Consider the following 11,822-nt stretch of genomic DNA (forward strand, 5'->3'; position numbering starts at 1 on the left):
CTTTTCAAAACCACCCCCCAGTACCCCCCCTCTTCCCCTCCGATATGTTTACCCCTCTCTTTCACCTTTTTCTCTTTGTTCTCTACCTTTTTATCCTTTCTTTATTCTTTTAATCTTTCTCGACTTTGTCATTGTTATCCTTTTTTATTTTTCCTTACTTTCTTCTCTACTTTTCCCTCCTCTTTATCTTATATTTCCCCTAGCTTCCTTTCCCATCATTTGTTTACCCTCTCAACCTCCATTTTACCCTCTCAACCTCCATTTACCCTCTCAACCTCCATTTTACCCTCTCAACCTCCATTTTACCCTCTCAACCTCCATTTTACACTCTCAACCTCCATTTACCCTCTCAACCTCCATTTACCCTCTCAACCTCCATTTTACCCTCTCAACCTCCATTTACCCTCTCAACCTCCATTTACCCTCTCAACCCATTTACCCTCTCAACCTCCATTTACCCTCTCAACCTCCATTTTTTTCAATCGTTTTAATCTTGATTTGTCCATTTTAATTTCACTCTTAAAGTTTTGTAAAGATATTTGTTTTGTCAGATTTATGAAAAAAAGGTTTACAATGTAAAGTTTTAGAAACATCTTTCAAACAAGGATTTTTTATCTCTCTCACGATTCTCTAAAATCTGAAATTACAAATATGTGAATAGTAATTAGCTATGGCGTCACACTTTACTGTTTCTTCAACAGTACAATCTGTATTAGGTGTTTCCCCAACAAGGGCCGGTTCTCAATGCACGTCAGTATCTTGAGTTCTCATTAAATTCACAGAGGGCAATTCCAGATTCACAACGGTACCAAAAAAGCTTTGTCTGATCAAGTATGAATTAAATATTAATGTTAATAATTTTGAAAAATGATTATTTTCAATTGTGGGTTTTCTACGAAAGTGACTTAGGCATTTCTACTGCAGGAAAATATATAGGATCAATTTGTCAGATTTTAACACATTTTAACCTAAAAAAAACGACAATACAATCCGCATATTTGATCAGCTGTAAAGGTTTCAAGGGTATCAGTGTGAATCGGACATTAACATCTTTGCATGAAGGATCAATTATAATTACTTTAACGATCCCTTTAACAGTGCATCCTCAATTTTGAATTACTTATTTGAATCATTGTAGAGAATACAATTTTAAAATATATTATACCTCTACGGTTCTTGTGGATAGAGCCTCTTTAAAAAAAAACTTAGATGTTTAAAGACAAAAATAATATTTCCAGTTTTAAGACACGCATAAGATCCTATTCCTGGTCAAGTATATATTTCTCTACCTATACCGAGCCAAGACTTCAGTTGATCACCTTGTTAATAGATACAGCAAAATTTGCATCAAAATATGGAAATCATTAACTTGACATGCGCTCTTGCTATTAGCCAGGGGATAACGTCCGTGGAATATGGAATGGGTGCATTATCTTTAAAAAATTTAAAAGTATTTTTAGATTAAAAAATTTGAAATTCTTCAATGTCTATCCATATCCACTATCCAGGGCTAGATTGGGGGATTCATATACTTTTGCAAAAACGTTTGCGAAAATATTAATTGCCGCTCTGATTATTCATAATTTGAAATATGGCCTGGCCTGCAATGGTTCTGTGCATTTACTTGCGTGATATCATCGAAATTTTTAACGCATGAAAATTTTTCATCGGAAGTCCCCCAACTTTTGAAGGTATACCTTATACTGCGTAGATATTGGATACTCTGTACGTCAAGCTCTCTTTTTGGAGATTAAAATATACATCAAATTAATATAAAAAACTGATTACTCTGTTTAATACTTATATTTTTGCAACCTGAAGTCAATGATCTTTCAAACTATAGAATTTGGACAGATCAAATAGTCAAAGGTTTAAAACATAAAACAAAGGTTGCAAAGATATAGAAAAATTTTAAAAAATAGAGATTTGAGTTCTTTTGTCATTTAAAGAGTTGTCCAAGGCTTAAAAATCTAGAAATTCTTAAATTCACTTTAAAAAAAATCTGTTCAAATATTTCGTATCTTTGACATGTGAATTCATCTTTAGCACTTGAGTGCCAACACCTCTCACCCCTTTTAACCCCCCTCCTCCCTCCCCAATTCCAATCACCTCTTCCCCACATGACAACCAATCACCCCTTCCCCCTATTTGCAACCCCCATCTACTTATCACTCCTGTTTCTCCTTCGCCCAAACCCTCTTGCATGCATCTCAAACAGAAGAAAGAATTAGATTTAACTGATTTTCAATATAAAACATACAATACATGTTTAAAGCCCTTAAACCTGGATTTACACATGTCCAATGCAGATCCAAGATTATCATCCTTTTCTTTTACCCCCCTCCCCCATGTTACACTCCCCCTTCTGCATTCTTACCAAAGAGATAAGAATATATATTAGAGTGGAATTTACTAGAAAAAGTGTAAAAAGGCCATTTTGTTGTACTGTTTCCATACTGCAGGTGTACTTCACATATTTGCGCTATATAACCTTTTGGGCCCTGGAACATCATTTTATAGAAAATCTAAAATTAATATTAAAGAAAACCAAATTATGGAATAGACTGGTTTCATAATTGGCCAATGATCATTTCACATAGACTGTATGCCTTTTACTTTACAAACGATGATTTTCCGTTATAACTATAAATCAAATGATGTTTTTAATTCACCCAAATTATAAAATTTAAATAACAGCTTTAAAAAATTCGAAATTGAAATGGATAGTCTAGGGAACATACTGTATTAATGTACTCTACTGCGTATAATTTGTGAACATTTACATGATTTGTACACTTTGAACTCCCTTCCAGGCTGAAAGGGACTGACAAAATTCATACCGAAGGATTGGCTAAATTCCACTCTAATATATTCTATTCTCTTTGATTCTTACTACTTGAGCCCTCTTAACCCCCTACCTCTATGACTTTCTTCAAGCCAGAGACCGTTCCTTCAATAAACTTCATTGGTCAACAACTTCAAACTTGACGTCTCCTATATTGGTTGTCAAGTGTACGGAGAAATTATCTATCTAACAGATAGACATCTAGCGGCCAACATATCGTCCCCCAAAGTACGTGAACTACTCGGGTTTAACGAATGGGGTTAGGCAGTTTTGTGAATATCAATATTTTTGTAATGAAATATTATTTTCTACACAAATGTTAAGACCCCAAAAAGGAAACTCGGGAGTTTCGTTCAACGATACTCTATTAAATTTCGGGCTTGGGGTCCATGTAATTCCATTTCTGATTCTCAATGAGATCAGGGTTGAAATGAAAATACACTTTCTGTGTCAGTGTGAACTTAGGAAAGTTTTTTTTTGTGTACGTGAACTTCACTTCAAAAATATGTACTACATTTGGGGTGTATATATACATAAAAGATGTATGTATATCAGTTCTCAATATAAGAAACAAATTATGAAAGAGGAACACTAAAATGCATCTTTTCTTGCTTAGAAACACAGCCCAGAGAGAACCGGTTTAAATATGGACTCGGAGAATGCGCAACAGCAATTAACTTTCCTGTATTTACTACCTTGCTTCAACCCTCCTCCTAGACCCCCCCTCCCCCTCTCTATAACCTAAACCCTAAATTTGTTGTATTATCCAACCCTTGTCCAGTGTAAAAGTACAAAAGACTTGATTTGCTGTCTATTGTAGAACTGGCCCCCGGCCGACACATTTTCTTTTTTATATATCTTTAATTTCACGTTCCAGAGCCTTTTTATTTCATTTGTATTTTAACGGTCTGGAAAATTTCCCAGCAAAAGAAACATGTTGGAAACATGAACCAAGAATATCCCACTTCCGGTTCTTTAAAATTATAAAATTTAAAATTTCAGATTTGTTATATCCTTTCCTCTTCTCTTTGATGTTTATGTCATGCCGTCACTATTCCCAAGTCGTATTCCATATTACTTCTTATGATAGCATACGGAAGTTTGGTTAAGCATTACTTGGGAACGTTTACATATTTTGGGAAGCCGTTAATTGAAAAATTTGGGAAGTTGCAATAGAAAAATTTGGGAAGTTGCAATAGAAAAATTTGTGGGAAGTTGCAATAGAAAAATTTGGGAAGTTGCAATAGAAAAATCTGGGAAGTTGAAATAGAAAAATTTGGATCTTTACGACAGTATTCTTCGGAAAATTTGGGAAGCTGTTACTTGGCAAATTTGGATATCTGCTATTTAGAAAATTTTGGATATCTGCTACTCAGAAAATTTTGGATATCTGCTACTTTGAAAATTTTGGATATCTGCAACTTAGAAAATGTTGGATATCTGCTACTTATATAATTTATAAAGCTGATACTTGGCACAGGAATTGAGTCATTTGCACAAACTCTGAGTTTTTAATCTCTATATCTTTGCAATCCAATAGCATAGACCTTAGATATTTCAAACAAAAAATCTAAGTTTGTAATGTCAAAAGTTTACAACATATGGCTATAAAGATATTAGTATTTGAAAATTTGAGTTTTTCTGGCAAGAAAAAATCCGTTTGGTAAGTACATCTAAGAGATAAAGTTACTTCACAAAATTGTTTCCGTTTCGTTTTCCCCCCCCCCCCCCCCCCCAGCAAAACTAGTTGCACCTCTCTTGCTCTCTACTATTTCCCCTTTAAATTATATTTGAAGTAATTAACAAATGTTACAATGCCATTAACCACAATTAACTGTTTTTGCTAATTATCTTAACAATAAAAAAGAAACACAACTGAAACATCTGGAAATTTATTTATGATTTAAAGGGACTGTGGACGTTATTTATTTTGGCTCTGTTTAAAGAAGATTTACAACGGTACCATTTATGCCGTGCATATGAGTAAAAATTATTGGATTTAAATTTTTTTTTCTAACTAAAAATTTGAATTTATCGTTCTTATCGTCCCTAAGACAATACTAAAATGAACAAGAATGTCTTCGTCATTTTGCGTAGATAAATATTTAAAGTGTAAACTTTGCACTTTAAATATAGAAAATCTTTAAATTACGTCGACAGTACCTTTAATATTTGTTTACATTAACTTCACCGCAATCATAAGAAAGTACTTTAGATTGATAATTATCAATAATATATTGTATTTACTTCCTTACACTCAATAATTAGATTTATTAAATGATATGTAATGACGGGTCTATAAACATACTTACATACATTTATAATATATAATAGATATTCATCAACATAGGTCCCCTTCCAGGCATTTATTAGATAATATGCATTTCTCCCATCCACACCCCCACTATAGTTTCAGTAGAAGTAAATATTTCCATTTACTGATAGCGCCGATTTAAGGTTTCGTATCTCTAATTGGATAATGAGAGACATAGAAGGATAGATTACCGCCATATTATTTCTATTGGTTCAGAATAGACAACCAACACATGACTGAACCCTGATTGGATCAGGTGCTAATCAGCCAAACTTCACTTATAGTTTTTGACGGATAATGTTATTTTTTAGAGTTGTATAATGGATAGTGTTTTAGTTTTTTTTTCATAAGATCTCACTTGAAACTCTAATTTTTATATTTCTATATATTTTCAACCTAATTATTGATAATGCGAACCTTATATATTTTATACTTTTACTATATGATCAAGTATCTATCATCAAGTTAAAAAATATAAACTATTTCTTCTCATTTTGAGCTAATTGTATTTTTACCAAATATATTGGATCTGATAAATGTAAACTGAAAATTTGAGAATAACTTTAAAAAATTGTAAAAATGCCATTTTCTTTGGCCGGCAAATCTGCATCCATTACTCTTGAAATTGCTATTTCCTGAAACCATTTCCTTTGTTGAATAAGCTCATTAGAATGAAAACAATTGTATGCAGTATCAAATACCCAGAGATTAACCAGATAGAATCACAACTGTTTCTCTTGTTTACAAAACAAGTGTACTGCAGTTTCTGGTAGGATTATAAAACAACCTCAACCTGAGGAGCACTATCTAAACAAAGATATGTGGGTTGCTTTACCACTTTTACCGGGTTTGCCAAGTAAATTTCTGTTTTTACAATCCCTAGAGTGGGGTGAAGGAGGTATGAACTATCAAACTTTAAGAAGAATGGTTAACTGTAGGATGTATTGTACATAGCATGCTACAAAGTGTAATGATAGTTTACAGGTCTGATTTCTTGGAAAAAAGAAACTGAGATTCTAACAACTATTGAAGTAATGCATCAACGACCAGGTCGATTCTAACAACTATTGAAGTAATGCATCAACGACCAGGTCGATTCTAACAACTATTGAAGTAATGCATCAACGACCAGGTCGATTCTAACAACTATTGAAGTAACGCATCAACGACCAGGTCGATTTTGGAGTGCCGAAAGCCGTGACCTTTGGGTTTAGCTCACCAACTCAAATATACCTCATGGTAGCTTTTTAAAAAAATATGTTTTGTTTAAAAGGAGAAATTGGCAAAATCGATCGATTTTTGCATATTTTGGTTCGCAGTTGTCGACCTAAAACAAGAACGCTCTTGCTTGTCCCATCTATATGATCTTTGTTATAAACACACATCAGAGACAATAGAACAACAAATTAAACCATTACAAGGTTCAGTCAAGAATATTAAGAGTCACATCTAATCAATAATTGAACTATAAATATATATATTTATATTAGTTTTGCAGATGATAGAATTAAATAGAAGTTATCACTTTTTAAATTTTCTCGATTCTTTGTGCAAAAAGTTATTGCCTTCTTAACAAAAACATTTGAATATGATGATTCTATCTTATTTTGAGGATAGGGGTTAGGGGAGGGAGGGGCAAAAATTTGAATGGATTTTTTCATAGATTGAAATATCTATAGTCTACGGTATTGGGTTGCAAAAATATAGGAATTAGAAAATTTGAGTTTGTGGCAAAGACTCAAATCCTTTACCGCGCACGAGAGTCGAGGAAGGGCAAAAATATACTCTCATATAAGTGCCTGTACTAAGTACAATGTGGTTTTAAACGCCTAATATGGATCCATTAGGTCTGAAATGCTGTAGGGTCGGGTTACGCCCATCTTGTAAGATTAAAAATCTTCCCATCAAAATTCCAGTGGTCCAAAACCAATCATATTAATGTTGTCAGATTTGAATAAAGTAGAAAAATAAAATCCTTAAAAAATAATATGCCCATAAGAATTCTTATTTTCTAATTCCGATCTTTTCAAACTGATGGTAAAAGACAGAGTATTGAACTTTTTTCCCTTTCATATTCCACATATTTATGGGTCCCACTGTATAGTGTAATAAAAACTGGGGAAAAGTTCCACCTTCATGCCAGCTAAAGCGCATCCACCCAAAAACTATGAAATCAAATATAATGGTAAATATTCAAACTAACCCAGATGCAGACTATACAAAGGAGGGTTTAATGATATATAGAGTTCTGTATAGAGTTTAAGACTAATTATGCAAGTAAAAAAACTTTACATTACTTAGAATGTTTTCCTTGAATTTAGTTGTAAAAAATAACGTAATTGTGCATAGTGCAATGTGCATTGTACCTTGCAAAGTTCAACTAATATACATTAAACTCTAAACATCATTTAGTCTGAATTTTCTTTGAATTTCTTTCCCCTAACGATTAGTATTTTAAGTTTTTATAATGGATTTGAAAATTCGAATTAAAAAAGAATGTATCACGTATCCTTTAGCTGTCCCAGTTCCCAATATATATCTGGTTCTGGCTTTAATAAAATTTAGTTCCTCGCATGTCTTTCCAAAACAATGAATGAAGCACTGGAAAAAAAACTAAAAATAAGTCTGGCATACAAATTAAACCTGTCACTGCAATTTTGAACAAATTAACCCTGTCACTGCAATTTTGAACAAATTAAACCTGTCACTGCAATTTTGAACAAATTTTGAACAAATTAAACCTGTCACTGCAATTTTGAACAAATTTTATTAAACGTCTGACCGTTAACTATTTTGGCATTATTTTCGTGGCATACTGCATTCTGTCCAGATTTTAAAATTTTAAATTTTAAAAATTCATTTTCGGCCAAACTAAATCTAAATTTTGTCGTTCATAACTCCCTTCCGGCCTCGGTCTACACTACAAAACTATTCCTTTTTTATCCGTAATTTTTTTTTACAAATTCTTCTTTTAAGATGTTTTATTTTTCTTGGTCAACCTCTTAAACAAATCTAATTTCTTAGGAACAATCCTTTTACTTGTTCTATTTTACCAAACATTTTATTTTGCATGTTTTACTTTTCACGAACCCCCATTAAATATTTATATTTATTTAGCGAAACCCTTGGAATGTATATCTCGGAGACTGTGCTATAGTAGACAGCTACTTAAGAACCAGGTATTTAAAAAGATAAAATAAATGATCGAATTCTGGCACTTTTTGAAGAGCTAAGCTAAACAAAGTATGTAGATCAAAGAGGGGGGGCAGGGGATTTAGTATGTTAAAGCATCTAAATAATGCAAATTTTCCGCGAAACTTTGCATAATATTATTCTAGACAAACAGACATAAAAGTACGTAATTTGCATATTGTATTACTATCTTTTAAAGAGGAAAGTACAGGGAATATACACCAGGAATCAATTGTGCTTGTTTACAAACAAATGCACTGCAATATGGACAAAACTCAGACTACGTAGATTTTATTTTAATCATATTCTTCCTCCTGCGTGACATACAACTTTTATAACCAAGGGGGTTCTTCTTTCATATTCCTGGCATACAGCGAGAAGCAGAATACTTTAGAAGACGACCTTAAAGTAAAAATCATCCGTTTTTGATGTTTCAAAGCAAATATTAGAACAGTAACTCACTAAATCACTTACTAAGTGAAACGTGTCTGTTTACTCTGCACAACGTTCATTGTACTATAGGGTATAACAGTCGTCTTCCTTAATTTCCATAGTTGTATGTAAAATGTCTAGAAAATATTTATTATAAATATAATAAAACATCTTTGGATTAATCGATCCCACCTGACCTCCTTGCGATGTTTCTTTAGTTTTCGTTAAAGTCTCTGATTTCTAAGAAAAATTGTATTCTTCTTTTTTGTTTGAAAACATCTTTGTACAGTGAGAACCAACAACTGTAGAAAAGGCAGAGTTAATTGTACTTGTTGTTACAAACCAAATTGATTTACTAGTAACATTTTTAATCACTTCATAAGTAAAATAGGTTTTTTTTACACCACACAAATTTCTATTCCAGAGTTTGTTGGTTCTCACCGTACAATAAAATCAATTTTGAATTTGGTACTGAAAAAAAAATTTGATCTTATCATATTTGTTTTTGTGTTCAGACCTGTTTGTAACTTACGCTGGTTTCCTCTACATTTTATCAACATCTTCCTTAGATCTGTCGGACAGGTATAGATAGATAGATAGATAGATAGATAGATAGATAAAAATAAAAATAATAATAGCAATAAAATTTCTTATTTTCGTGATACAATAAGTTTTTAATTCCTATATTTTAGTAAAACCCAATTATCTTGTAAAAATATATTTTCTAGTTACATATGTTCCTTTACTATATACCGATAATTTGCCAGCTTCACGTGTACACCATTATATACATTACATATCAATATACTTTTGTATAAGTAATATTTCTTTTTGTAATAATTTAATTTTTGTACATTTCAAAATATGTATACAGTTCTTTACAAATCTTTACATTTCTCTCTAGATTTGCTGTTTTTACAGAATTTTCTCATTTTTTTTTTGGAGTTATCATTAATTCTTACTGGCCATACAAGTAGGGCCATGTGAGGTCCCAATAAACATTTGGGCACAGCCGTTTAGACAGTTATTTGAAAAGTAATACTAGTATTTATTTTCAACATACAAAATATCTGAAAATAATGTTGATGGTTTAGCTAAGAACAGTAAAAGGATCTTCAAGGCAAGGCAATTGAACATACTTATATTTCTGTAGCAAATACTGTAATTAATTGGGATTTTTACTTAATTTAAAAATAAAGATAGTAAGTACACTTTTTTTAACAAAATATGTGCAAGTTGCACTTACAGTGATAACCAGAAAACTCTGAACTAGTAAGGCGACTTGTAGAACTAGACTCAAGTTGAAACTTTAAAAAGTCCAATGAGCATGATACACAGCAAAAGTGCAGTGTAAACAGACCCACTTCACTAACTATTTGCTTTGTAACAACATCAAGTACACTAAAGTATTGATATTATGTCGTCTCCTATTCCGTTGTTTTCTGGTTATCACTGTACGTTTGGAAACAAGTGATAAAATTACAAATCTAAACTTTAATCTAAAATCTAAAGATTTACCCATTATCTTCTTTTTTACCATTAACCTACCATGTATACACAATAAACATAACAGAACCCCCTCTACTAACATTCCTTGCAAAAAGTTGTATAACGCTTTGCATAAATTCCATGAAGAATTGAAAATTATGCCAAAAACTGTTGAATTTATTCAAAACGTCTGAAAATGGTAGGATATAAAATTTTAAGACTAGCTCTGAACGGTTTTAAAATACACAAATACCATTTTAAACCGACATCACTCACAGAGGTCCAGACTACCATGTTAAGTATAAGAAATGTTACAACACCTTGCACGGTCTATGGTTTTACCTCATGTATTCACTTAAACTTTTATATAGCCCCAGATAAGGACATATTAGAACTATGAGCGTTTTTTTGCTTTAGTTTAGTGGCTGCATGGCGGATGCACACAATTTTTATTTTTTTGCGAAAGAGCAACCTTTGTATCTCTGTGCACCCTGTCGTATACGTAAACGTTTCACAAAAACATTGCATACAAAATAGATTTTTTTCAAATAATGAAATTTTTTTTTTTTCACAAATGATCAGTCTGGCATACAAATTAAACCTGTCACTGCAATTTTGAACAAATTAACCCTGTCACTGCAATTTTGAACAAATTAACCCTGTCACTGCAATTTTGAACAAATTAAACCTGTCACTGCAATTTTGAACAAATTTTGAACAAATTAATAGATAGATAGATAGATAGATAGATAGATAGATAGATAGATATATAGATAGATAGAAGATTATACCGGGTTACCCACAAAGTATAACATTTTTGTGACAACATTAAAACCTTTTAAATATGACAATCTGAGGGTTAAATCTGGAAATTTGTAGTTTATTAAGTTTTTCAAATGTATAATAAATGATCTGGCAAGAAATAAAACAAGGTTTGTCATTTACATCTTGTCATCTGGTAAAATTATTCGTAAACAACCACAGATTTTAAAGTTAAAATAATGTATTTAGTATTGAAACAAAGAAAAATACTTTTCAACCCTTTTTTCCCATTTAAAAGATGTAAAGGAAACTGCAGGGTAAACCAGGAATTTGAGAAAAAAGACTGCATAAATTACGTTCAGTCGTCTATGAATAGTGAAGACTCATTCTTTTGTAGGCAACCCTGAATATATATATATAACTACATACATTAAACAAAACTATTTTAAAATCTGTACATTCTGCTCCTCCTTGGTCTATTCAGCTGGAGAAATTACATTTATTTGTTCCAACAAGCCTTATTCTTATCAATTTATCAAATCATCATTTTTAATGTATTTTTAATGTATTTTTAATGTATTTTTACAAATTTTCTTGAACAACTTTTAAATGGGATAAAAGGTTTAAACATATTTTTTTCTTTTAAGACTAAAAACTTTGAAATCTGTGCTTTTTATGAATAATTTAACCAACTGACAAGATATAAATGACAACCTTTAAACTTTATCTTTCAAATGCTTAAAAGATATGATAAGATAAGTAGATACATTTCTTTATGTTGGCATCCTC

The 11,822-nt window shown here is 31.8% G+C and overlaps 1 protein-coding gene across 1 annotated transcript in view; it reads left to right on the top strand.

Annotated features, from left to right (window-relative positions):
* The first annotated feature begins 7,430 nt into the window (after positions 1-7,430).
* LOC111697172 (urea transporter 1) overlaps positions 7,431-11,822 on the top strand; it is a 29,105-nt gene continuing 24,713 nt past the window's right edge. Inside the window, exons 1-3 of the mRNA XM_023467075.1 lie at positions 7,431-7,436; positions 8,277-8,338; positions 9,299-9,365. Coding sequence (XP_023322843.1) covers positions 7,431-7,436; positions 8,277-8,338; positions 9,299-9,365 — 135 coding nt within the window. The remainder of the gene's footprint in view (positions 7,437-8,276; positions 8,339-9,298; positions 9,366-11,822) is intronic.

The sequence above is a fragment of the Eurytemora carolleeae genome, unplaced genomic scaffold, assembly GCF_000591075.1.
Source record: "Eurytemora carolleeae unplaced genomic scaffold, Eaff_2.0 scaffold128, whole genome shotgun sequence".
NCBI classification, from domain to species: domain Eukaryota; kingdom Metazoa; phylum Arthropoda; class Copepoda; order Calanoida; family Temoridae; genus Eurytemora; species Eurytemora carolleeae.